The following is a 12,566-nucleotide window of genomic DNA, read 5'->3' on the forward strand; positions in this document are numbered from 1 at the left end:
CAAAATCTACTAATTAGTTCTTGTGCTCATCCAGTAGCAACATCTTTCATACATGATCAGTAGTCATGTACCAAATTTTTATTCAAACTGAATTTGCAAATCAACAAGAGCTCTACTAGTTTCAGACTAGATTTATACTAAATACACTAGAGTATTTGACCAGTAGTCATGTGAACTCTTTGAATTTGTAAACACTTCCAGACTTGAGCATTGAGAGTTCACAATTGCAAAAAATGTCCCTTGTTCCTGAACTTGTATTGTACTCCATTCATTCGAGCAGAAAGAAACAATTATTGTTGATACTCATGTGCTTCTTTCCAAATAATTTTATGTATTCAGAGTTTGAGAAATTTTGAACAAAAAAAGTACGCAAGATACAGACTGAATTTGATGTTCAAAAATAACTGATAGTAGCATGCTATGGTACAGATAAAATTGGGTCATAGTAACACACAGTAACATTTCTGGAATCCAAATTGAAACAATAAATCACAGGTAGCTAGCAACTGAAAATCAAATTGGCACTTTCTCCAAACTCATACATGTCTTCTCTTTTTGTAGCATCAGTGCTCACCTCGATGGATTAACTGAATTTTCTACAAACACCAAGTACTAGGGCACAAAAGTTCTGAAATTTGTGTGCCTAACTGAATTAACTAAATTTTCAGTAATCGAATAAACTGAATTTTCAAAACTGACAAATATTAATAGGTTGACTATAGCAAATCCAATTTGCATGCTTCACTACATATAATTTACAATAATCCGAGGGGACAAATACAACACTGGAAAAGTCAATTCAGGTTTATCTGAATTGGCAGCTACAGTGATGCCATTTAAAGCTAGCTAGAGGGAAAAGCCATATAAAAAATCCTCTCATCTCATATGAGGAGTGTTAATCCTAAGACTAATAGTTTGTTATGCAGTACAGCTACAGTGATGCCCTGTCCATTTTGTCCCTCCCCGACTAGATACTAGAGTAGCACTGTTGATGCCCTGTTCTTGCTGAACTTTATGACAGTATATACAACAACTTATCCTCTTAAGCCAAAACAACTTTCTAAAAGCCAGATGCAACTTGTTGAGCTAATTTTGAGCAGTACTCCTTGAGGAACTAGCAGCAAAAGGTACTGAACTAGCAGCAAGCTTGGGTTATTGCTTACTAAGGTACTGAACTGATCAGAACTTCAGAACAGTGAGCTTTACATACTAATTTCAGAGGGATTTGAACCTAATTTGACCTAATCGAGGATTACTAATTCGAGAGGGATTTGACCTTATTTTGCATCTACACTAGCCCCTAATCCATGGCTAGAGCTAGTAGTAGGAACACATAGTAGAGTAATTAGGCAGCCTTGAGGAACACAAATCCATGGCTGCTAGATCAAATGAAACAAGAAGGGGAGAGGGGACGGAGGGGAGTTGGGGGCACCTTCACCTTGGGTGGCTGAACGACGGCGCCGTGGATTTAGAGGTCTAGGTGGAAGAAGCCCTTGATTGCAGCGACTGTGGTGGCTGGGTGCGCCCCTCCTGCTCCTCCTCCTCGAGCAAGACAAGGTCGGCGGCTACACGATGAGGAGAAGGCCCTCCTCTCCTCTCCGGGCGTCGTCCTGGTCGCTTGCCGGCGCGGTCTACCTGTAGAGACGAGACAAGAAGGGGTCAGGGGTTTGGAGTGGAGGGGGGCTTACGGGAGGAGGAGGACGGGCGGCGGCGTAGTAGGGGCGGTGGAGGGAGGCGCTGCTGGGCTCCTGTGCCGGCAGCGGGGCAGCGGAGGCTTCGGACGGCTGGGTGCGCCACGGCGTCGGGCTGGCAGTCGTGGCGGCAGGCGGGGGAGCCGGAGCGGGTATGGAGCGGGCGCGGGGATCGTTGGAGCGGGCCGGGGGTCATCGGAGCGGGCGCGGCGGGGGAGGGAAGGGGGGTCTGGCGAGGGAGAGGGAAGGGGGGATCGGGTGAAGGGGTATCCAGCTAGACACTATAGCAATGGCGCACCACCCTCTGGTGCGCCATTAGTAGTTTTTTTTCTGATAGCAATGGCGCACCCTCCACTGGTGCGCCATTAGTAACTTTTTTTCTGACAGCAATGGCGCACCCTCCTCTGGTGCGCCATTAGTAATATTTTTTTCATTATTTCTTGTTGCATCTAATAATTTGTTTTTTTATCAAATTTGTTATTTTCATGAGGACTAGAACAGAAGATATCATCAAATATCATCAAATTTTTTTTGAAAATATCATCAAATTTGTTTTTTTATTTTTAATTGAAAATATCATCAAATAATTTTTATACTAATGGCGCACCGTGGCACAGTGCGCCATTACTAGTTTAAACTAGTAATGGCGCACTATTCAACGGTGCGCCATTAGTAGTTTTGCAAAGAAGTAAAAAAATACAGTAGTGGCGCACTCTACGGCTGGTGTGCCATTAGTAGTTCTAACTACTAATGGCGCACTCCGTCCGGATGCGCCATTAGTATGTTTGAAAAAATAAAAAAAAACATTTTGTTACTAGTGGCGCACCATGTGCCAGGTGCGCCAGCACATGGTGCGCCACTGCTATATAGTAGTGGCGCACCACATGACAGGTGCGTCATTAGTGTCCATTCCATCTATAGCCCTTTTCCTAGTAGTGCAGGCTCCGACAGTGCTCGGGCTGCCCTCGACATGTTCGACAGAATGACCGAACAAGAGTCGATGCATTTTCTTTGCTCTTGTTGGATCAGATTTTAGCATAGACGACTAGTTCATTTCGCTCATGACCAATCTTGTAAACTATAATCATGTAGGAGGCATTCTTGTCGTACCAATGAAGATCCGCCTGAAATGGAGTATGAATTGGAGGCCACCACCGCATTTGAAGTTGGGACAACATCCGATCCCAATCTGAGCAAGAAGAAGAAGACTAAGACGCCGAAGGCAAGAGGTCCGACATTCTCAAGATTTGAGGACATCTGGTTAGTCAAAGCTTGGTTGTCCACAATGATGGATCCAATATGCGGCACCGAGCAAAGGGAGGACACCCTATTGGACAAAGATTTGGAAGGAGTATCACGAGCAAAAGGAGTATGTGGAGCCGCATCCTATTGAAGGAAATATGCCCTAGAAGCAATAATAAAGTTATTATTTATTTCCTTATATCATGATAAATGTTTATTATTCATGCTAGAATTGTATTAACCGGAAACGTAATACATGTGTGAATACATAGACAAACAGAGTGTCACTAGTATGCCTCTACTTGACTAGCTCGTTGATCAAAGATGGTTATGTTTCCTAACCATAGACATGAGTTGTCATTTGATTAACAGGATCACATCATTAGGAGAATGATGTGATTGACTTGACCCATTCCGTTAGCATAGCACTTGATCGTTTAGTTTGTTGCTATTGCTTTCTTCATGACTTATACATGTTCCTATGACTATGAGATTATGCAACTCCCGTTTACCAGAGAAACAGTTTGTGTGCTACCAAACGTCATAACGTAACTGGGTGATTATAAAGGTGCTCTACAGGTGTCTCCGAAGGTACTTGTTGGGTTGGCGTATTTTGAGATTAGGATTTGTCACTCCGATTGTCGGAGAGATATCTCTGGGCCCTCTCGGTAATGCACATCACTTAAGCCTTGCAAGCATTGCAACTAATAAGTTAGTTGCGGGATGATGTATTACGGAATGAGTAAAAGAGACTTGCCGGTAACGAGATTGAACTAGGTACTGAGATACCGACGATCAAATCTCGGGCAAGTAACATACCGATGACAAAGGGAACAACGTATGTTGTTATGCGGTCTGACCGATAAAGATCTTCGTAGAATATGTGGGAGCCAATATGAGCATCCAGGTTCCGCTATTGGTTATTGACCGGAGACGTGTCTCGGTCATGTCTACATAGTTCTCGAACCCGTAGGGTCCGCACGCTTAAGGTTTGGATGACAGTTATATTATGAGTTTATGAGTTTTGATGTACCGAAGGAGTTCGGAGTCCCGGATGAGATCGGGGACATGACGAGGAGTCTCGAAATGGTCGAGACGTAAAGATCGATATATTGGACGACTATATTCGGACATTGGAAAGGTTCCGAATGATTCAGGTATTTTTCGGAGTACCGGAGAGTTACGGGAATTCGCCGGGGAGTATATGGGCCTTATTGGGCCATACAGGAATAGAGGAGAGAGGCCCAAAGGAAGGAGGCGCCCCCCCCCCCCCCCCTCTGGTCCGAATTGGACAAGGGGTGCAGCCCACTTTTCCTTGTTCCTCTCCCCCTCTTTCCTTCTCTCCTACTCCAACAAGGGAAGGAGGAGTCCTACTCCCGGTGGAAGTAGGACTCCTCCCTTGGCGCGCCCTCCTCCTAGGCCGGCCGCCTCCCTCCCTTGCTCCTTTATATACGAGGGCAGGGGGCACCCCATAGACACAAGTTGATCGTCTCTTAGCCGTGTGCGGTGCCCCCTCCACAATATTCCACCTCGGTCATATCGTAGCGATGCTTAGGCGAAGCCCTGCGTCGGTAGCAACATCATCACCGTCACCACGCCGTCGTGCTGACGGAACTCTCCCGTGAAGCTCTGCTGGATCGGAGTTCGCGGGACGTCATCGAGCTGAACGTGTGCTGAACTCGGAGGTGTCGTACGTTCGGTACTTGGATCGGTCGGATCGTGAAGACGTACGACTACATCAACCACGTTGTGCTAACGCTTCCGCTTTCGGTCTATGAGGATACGTGGACTACACTCTCCCCTCTCGTTGCTATGCATCACCATGATCTTGTGTGTGCGTAGGAAATTTTTTGAAATTGCTACGCTACCCAACACCTATCGTGACCACTTGCAATGTGGCATCTCTCCAACATCGTTGGCGATCATTCAAGGGGAAGTGAATAAGTACGTCAGCTACTACTCACAAGTAACCAAACACTCTCAAAGTAGGATGGGAGTCACAACTCACGTAAGCTCGATTGCCTCATGTTGTCGTCCATTGCATATGCTTCTTGTGTTTGCATTCTCATGCTCATACATATGTTGTTTGCTAGACGGTGGTGGCGGCCACTATGTATCACGAGTTGGAGAAGAAGCCATTTGCTTTTAGCCATTGTTGGGTCATATTAAATGGCAAGCCGAAGTGGAACCAAGTTGTGGCCGGCCTCAAGTCCGGCAAGAAGATAAATGATGTCTCAAGCTCCAACCAATCAATTGGGTTGGACGATGAAGAGGGCGATGTTGTCATGGAGAATGGGAAAGCCACCGTGCCAAAGGACAACCGCCAAGTCATGGGAAACAAGTGGGAGAAGGCACATGACGTCCGTGATCCCGTGGCTACCAAAATGTCATCAACATGGACGGGCATTTTTCCGGTGAGGGAGAGTAAGAAGGAGGAGAGGTACAAGCTCATGTTGGATGCGCAAAAGGAAAGGATGGAGTGGGACCGGAAGAAAGCGGAGAAGAAGTTGGAAATTGAGAGGGAGAAGATCGAGTTGGAGAAGCAACAAACGGCGATCAAATGGGAGCTCGAGAAGGCCAAGACATTTGGCGACATAGAGCTTCAGAAGGAGGTTGCAACTCGTAGGGGACGTGGAAGATGCGAGGATCATGTTGGCGGACGAGACCCTCTATGATGAGCATTCGAATAACTGGCTTGTGGACAAGGAGAAGGAGATTAACGACCGTAGAAAGTACGAGGCGACGAGGCCCGGATGCAGGCGGAGCAGGACGACCAGAACGTATTCTACTCGAAGCACGCGCCCAGCCAGTGATCCGAGGCCACCCGTCACGCTCGGACATTGATTTCATTTTGCTATGTCCGGTTTGTTGAACTATGATTTGCTTTGATTTGTTTCGAACTTGGACATTCGAACAGTTTGTATTGTATGATCGACGTCCATGGATTGCATGGATTTGAGAATCGAAATTTATGATATATGAATGTGCGACGTAACATTTGAGGGGTGCTCGGTAAATGATGTGCCAAATCTGGATGTAGATGCTCTGATAGTTTGGCAGAAAAATCAACTAGATCCAGCAAAGAAATGAACAACACATCCGTTATGGGGCAGAGCGAGGACAGGAGAAGAGCTCCACACTGGCCTTGGCCGTAGCCCCTGGTTTTCTCGGCTGTCAGTCTTGGGATCCCTCCTGTCCTGTCCGTCCGTCCTCCCGTCCGTCGCCACCGTTTTTGAATCCCTCGAGAGCACATACGCACCAAACACCAATGGAACAGTAGCCCGGCCATCACGCAGCGGTAACCGCGCCGTGCTACGGCAGCCCGCGCCAATAAACATTTGGCGCTTTGTCAGGCCAGTTGCACTGCACTGCACCACGGCGGAGCAGCCGCAGCTCGTTTTCAACGGTTGGTAAACCGTAAACAAAGCGAGTGAGAGCCGAGCGAGCCACGGGAAAGCGGCCCAGCAAAGCAAGCGAGCCCCCCTCCCCCATCTTCCCCCTCTCTCTCCTGGCGTGGTGCGCGCAGTGTGTACGCTGTCCCTGCTGCGGCTACAGCCGCTGTCTGGAGGAGCTCGAGCAGCCGAGCGCCCAGTGGTAGCACTAGACCACTGCCTGCTGCTGCTGCTACCACTACCACCTACAGGCCTACTCATTCAAGAATCTCCTAGCTTTCCCCAAACTCCCATACGGCCTCCTGATCCGCCGGCCTCTGCTCTGAATCCGGAGATCGCTGCCAATCCATTTGCCTTTTCCCATCCGGCGCTCTTCACCTCTGCTGGGCCTGGAGAAATGGGATGCGGTGCAAGAGACGCTTCCTGAGCCAGATGCTTCTTTGATGCAAGGTCAGCTTCACCATCCTCCCTAGTCCCTCATGTGTTGTATTGGATGCTTCCTTTTTCCTGATTAGGTTACCCTGTTTTCCTTCTTTCGCGTGTTCTACTTCTATCTATGGATGTGTTTCAATCTGAGATTTGATGGAGATATTTGTTGCTTCAACTTCTTGATCCCTACGGATCTCATTCAACCACTGAGATACTGATTATTATTATTGTTATTGTGGTGGAAATGATATACTGGTTAAATCCAACCCCGGATTAAATTGTAAGTTATCGGTCCTTTTTCTTGCAGATTTCTAGATCGAGGTTTTAGCGGTCAAAAATCTTGCTTCCAATAAGCTACCAGACGAGCAGAAGCAGCTGCATCAAGCAGTTGAGCTTCGATTTTTTTTCCCAAGTAATTTCCCAATACAGCTATAGAAAAGGCACTGCTGGATTGGATCAATGGGCAGGGGAAGAGGCAGGGGAAGGAAGCCCATCGCCAATGGCAGGAGCCATGAAGACAAGATGAGCAGCGGCGAAGAGGTCGTGCCTGCCAGGAAGAGGAGAGGAAGGCCCCAAAAGCAGCGCGCCCCGGACAAAGTCGATATACCAGCAGAACCCAAGAACTCGGCAGCGGGCGTTCATGGCGATGCAGAAGGAGGCGACGCAAAGCTCAAGGAGAACGACGACCCTGAAGGCAATGGCAACAAGAGGAACAGGGCGCCCAAGGAGGAGAGCTCGAACCTCGACATGGAGGAGAACAGCTCGAGCACCCGGTCCAGCAACGACGAGTCGACGACGACGACCAGGTCCAGCGGCTTCCGGCAGAACGGGAGCCGCCGGAAGAGCACGCCCCGGCGAGCCGCGGAGGCGGGCCTGTAGCTGCCTGAGGAATTAATGGAGCAGCGGCAACACGCGCTCTTGGATGGATATCTGTTAGGCATGCAGCTGCTCTTCAGTTTTGTCAACTTTATAATTTAGTAGCAACCTTCATCTTCTTCATGTTTACATGGCTCTAGCTACATGGGTGGATGTAAACATATACTCATTGCAAACTATTGAAGTTTTGCTTATGGTGATGAGGAGTGTGGCGCGCTTGAAGTTCACAATTAGCTGCTCTAGGCTACTACTGTTTTACTACATCAAATCAGTTGATATGGTGTGCTGTTTCATCACATCAGCATCATCTCTTGGCAACTTTGGTCCGTCTTGTGCACATTTTTGTTTGCCAATTCACCACGGCTAATCCTCCTTGGTGGTATTGGCAAGTAATCATGGTTCCTACTAAACCAAGATACCAAGACTGTTGGCTTAGATATTATCTATTACTTCCATTTGGAAATAAGTGGCGTGATTTTAGTACTACGCTTATTTCCGAATGGAGTGAGTATTTACATGTGGTGTGATAAGAATGTAAGATAAATTAAATCACCCAAGTTCATTCTACCCATTGGTGAAATACGGACATACTGGATTCAGATGATCTCTGTGTACAACAACCACTGTGCCTTGTGCCGGCTCGGGATACATACTCTTGGATGCGCGACATTGCAAGATACTCCCTCCATTGCATATTTTTTGTCGGTTTTAGTTCAAAACGAGAAAATTTATGGAACGGAGGGAGTATCGATTCAGCACTGATGACCTTGTCGAAGAATGTGACATTCTACACTCGGGACATCTCTCTCCTCTCCAAACCGTAGGGAGGATAAAAAAATTGGTGCACCATGTCGCCACACCCTCCTACGCCGTCAGGTCGTCGCCCCGCCTCCTCCTGCACCAGCTCTCTTGATGTGGGAGTGCGGGGAGAGCACGATCTACATGATAGAGCTCAAGTTTTTCCCCCACTTTAGGGTTTTTAGTAGGGTTACACAATGTTTTTGTTGTTGGTGGTGGTGGCAGCAGTGTCGATCTGGCAAATAAAGTTTTTTCGAGCCTCCTCATCTCAACTTCGTCAGCTACATGGCTGTTGATGGCTCGTTTGGTGTAGATTCATGTCAGCCTCTATACCCGGTGAGGTTAGCCTTTGCAGAGTTTGTTAGTGTGGTGTTGGCGGCAGCTTTCATTGGCAATTTAGTCCTATGGCCCCTCTTCGTCGCGTTGGTGCAGCCTCTGATGCCGGCGTGAGGCATGTAAGTTTTTTTTTGGATGTTAGAATCTTGGATCCGGTGATCTTCCGGCGGCGACAGCTTCAAGGGTTTGTTCTCCGGGGCGGTAATCCGCCACCTCAACAGTTTGTTCTCCAGGGTGATAGTCCAGCAGGACTGCGCTCCGGTGATGAAGAGGCGGCGGCCATCAGCTCTTATATAACGAAGTAGGCGATCAGCCCTCCAAAGACCTTGATGTATTTTCTTTATTTATTTTTATTTAAGGATGCGTGCACTGCTGGTTTGATCCATAGATCTAAGACCTTTTGGTTAGAGAAAAGGGAAGAATGTGACGTTCCATTCAATTTGATCACTGTTCCTTGAGCAATTGATAACATCATTAGTGTCCCATCTGAATCAACTCAACACAGTCGCAGCAACCAGCAAAAAAACGATCCAGACACCATCATGTCCTCTCCACAGAGCCTGGCGTGGCCTTCATGATTCTGCGTGAATGAATGCGTTTAAGGGCCAACTTCAGCGCGCGACCCCATCCTGTCCGGATGCGCCCGTTTAAGCCAAAACAGACAAACCAGACAGCCCAGCGCACGGGCGCAAACGGGTTTTTGTTCATTTTTTGTCCGCTTTCGACCCATCCTCGGTCCAAATTTAGGCCACTTTTAAGGTGAAACAGGCAGCACGTGGACAGGCGGGACGCGCGGGCTTGTCCTTCCCTGGCCCGCCCGTCGGTGGCACAAAGCACCATCCCGTCGTCCCATTTCGCCCCATTTCCCCCCAAACCCTCCCACATCCCGCCCATCACCCTCCCCGTCCATGGCCGATGCCCCGCCGAAATCCGATGGCCAAGCCATCGACCCGCCCGGAAAGGTGAAGAAAATGAAGAAGGCGGCCAAGAAGAAGCTATGGTCGGAACTCACGCCGACCGAGCTCGCAAAGCTGGATGCGGAATCAGCCAAGAGGAGGAACAGAACGCCGCGGCCAAGTTCGCCGTTGAGCGCGATGCGTTGGAGGCCGTGCGACGCAAGACCGACGTCGAGGAGAAGGAGGGCATCGTCAACAAAGCGCACGCCCTCCTCATGCTTGGGATTTGCCGTCTGGCGGGTTTCTCGGCAACGGCCGTCGGCCCGGTGAGTACAGGCTCGTCGGTCGCTAGCCTCCGCACTACCCCTCGCCGACGTCGCGGACCACGCCTTTGTCGCCCGGTTTTTCTCCGCCAAGGCACGAAGGACAGACCCGTTTCTCGGGGTTGCCGGACATTAGCGTGATCGCGCCGTCCACCCCGCGCCCGTCGACCGTCATCGACCTCAATGTCACGCCGGGGTTCAGCAGCGGCAGCCGCCATCCGTCGAGATGCAAAGAAAGCAAGCACAGCCACCGTTTAAGTGCACCATGCCGACGCACCACGTCCTGTTCGACGAAATGTCAACGCCAAAGCCAACAGTCGATGACCCCTTCTACAACCAATTCATGAAGAATGTCATCTACAAGGGTGGGCATGGCGGTGCCTATGATCCCTACGAGACCCAAAGTCAAGATGGCGGCGGCCAGTACGTTGCCGATGAAGACAATGAGGCCCACGACCATGCTGACTACGATCATGGTGACTCGTGGCATGAAGATGATGACATCTATTGCGAAGGTGATGATGATGAAGCAGAGGAAGGCATTGATATTGGGGGCGAGCCATTGTTAATCGACGAGCTCACCCAAAGAGCGGAAGCACAAAAGAGGAAGAAGAGCATTCGTACGGGATCACACTCACATGAGGAGGACAAGTTGATTTGCCAAAGTTGGATGGAGATTGGCAAAGATCTGAGGACCGGTGCGCAACAAAAGGGACTTGTTTTTTGGACAAGAGTTCATAAAACATTCCATGAAAGAAAGTTGTTTGCGCCCTACCAATTTGCAAGCGACCGTGGCATCACCTCAGATTCAAAAGAGGTGGTTGTTCATCCAACAAGAATGCAACAAGTATTATGCCGCACTTGAGAGCGTTGAAGCATAGCCCGTGAGTGGTCTCGGCGTTGGGGACATGGTATGCTCTCTTATCTTTCGTTTCTACGGCCATGAGACTCCAGCCTTCTATATGTTTGCATGTTCAATTGTTGTTGATCGTGTAGGCATTTCAATCTTTGGAAGCATTCAAGGCCCGGCACAATGACAAGCCATTCACTCTTACGTATTATTGGACGCTCATCAACAATTGCCCTAAGTTCAAAGATCAATACCGTGAACTTCAAAGGAAGAGAGGCAAAAAGACGGTCGCGTTGGCCGGAGGTGGAGATAGTGAGGCGTCAAAGAGGCCGAGGGGCAAGACCAACTCCAAGATTGACGACATACGTGATGCGTCATCTGTGGCTTTCATGAGACTTTGCATGGCATATGATGTCTCAAAAGGATGCGAGGGACAAGAAAAAGCGACAAAGCAAGAACGAGCAAATGAATCAATACCTAGAGCTTCAAAGGAAGAAGCTTGGCGGCCAAGAAGAGAAAGATTGACATGGAGGAGGCATCCCGGCAAAGGCAGCTCGACATCGAGGCCGCCAAGTCACGGCCAAGCAGAGGCAGCTCGACATCGAGGCCACCAATGCCGCAACCAAAACAAATGAGGTGGCTCTAACGATCATGAGCGTGGACTTGATCAAGATGAGCGAGAAGACGAGGAGCTGGTTTGAGGCCAGGCAGAAGGAGATGTTCGACGCCGACGACCTGAACTAGGTGGTCTGTTCGGCCGTGGCCGTTCTTTTTGGAGGCTGGCATGGGTAGCAGTCGCTGGTTGTGTGCCGGCGAGAAACCTATTCATTTTGGAGGCTGAATGTATTGTCGGCCATTGGTTGTGTTGCCGGCGACAAAACTATTGATATGTAGAATGGCTCTGTTGCCGACGAGGACGTGAAGTCGGTTGTGTTGCCAGCGTGAACTAGGGCCGCTGGCATGAACTAGGGCGTGGTTTATTCCAAAATTTGAGTTTGAAAAGAGAGGCAGACAAGATGCGATCAAAGGATGAGTCCGCGTCTTGGCCACACGACCACCGCATCCTAGAAATGGCCCGGATACGGTCTCATTACCCGTCCAAACGGACAGAATCCAAACCAAACGAACGTCTGTTTGGGGTCGTGCGCTGAAGTTGGCCTAACCGCAGGAGTGGATGGATGGAGGGCTCAACTTTAACCTGTCACATCGAGTCCAAATTGCAGCGCACCATCCATGGCCTGATTTGGCAAGTACCATGGGCCTCGAGCTCGTCCGGACCGTCGAAATTTGGGGGCTCCGAAAGGTGATTTCCGTGGATGGAATGTATGAGCTCACTTGGGCGTTGCTCTGCTCTGCTAAAAAGAAAAACTTGTGCGTTGCTCTGCTCCGGCAAACCGTGGTGGCGGTGCCCTACTCTAGAGCAAAAAATAGCAATTTATTAGATCATGGGTGCCGGCACTGTTTAAGATTTGGATATGCGTGATTATTAATCTGTGGGAGGAGGTCGTGCTTGGGTGCTGCTGCTAGGATCGGAAGGTGGCACTTTCTGCCTCCCCTAGACCGGTGACCCCTATGCCTGGGAACGGCTGGTCGTGCATGGGACCAGGAATGTGATGCCTTTCTCTTGTTCCTTCGATGCTCAAGACTAATTTTTCAATCAAACCTATACAATGTTCTTTGCGCAAGAAGTTATTTGAGTATATACTCCTTCCGTAAAGAAATATAAAAACATT

General features: G+C 49.0%; 1 protein-coding gene across 1 annotated transcript; it reads left to right on the forward strand.

Moving 5' to 3' along the window:
• Positions 1-6,384: 6,384 nt before the first annotated feature.
• LOC123152363 (uncharacterized) lies at positions 6,385-7,852 on the forward strand. The gene is made up of 2 exons (XM_044571933.1): positions 6,385-6,775; positions 7,062-7,852. Exon 2 carries the CDS (start codon positions 7,214-7,216, stop codon positions 7,631-7,633), a length of 420 nt encoding a protein of 139 aa, XP_044427868.1. The 5' UTR covers positions 6,385-6,775; positions 7,062-7,213; the 3' UTR covers positions 7,634-7,852.
• The last annotated feature ends 4,714 nt before the right edge of the window (positions 7,853-12,566 follow it).

Source organism: Triticum aestivum, chromosome 7A (assembly GCF_018294505.1).
Source record: "Triticum aestivum cultivar Chinese Spring chromosome 7A, IWGSC CS RefSeq v2.1, whole genome shotgun sequence".
Classification (NCBI taxonomy): Eukaryota; Viridiplantae; Streptophyta; class Magnoliopsida; order Poales; family Poaceae; genus Triticum; species Triticum aestivum.

Excerpts from the sequence above, each read along its gene's own strand:
- LOC123152363 (XM_044571933.1), top strand. The coding sequence starts at position 7,214 with ATGGGCAGGGGAAGAGGCAGGGGAAGGAAGCCCATCGCCAATGGCAGG.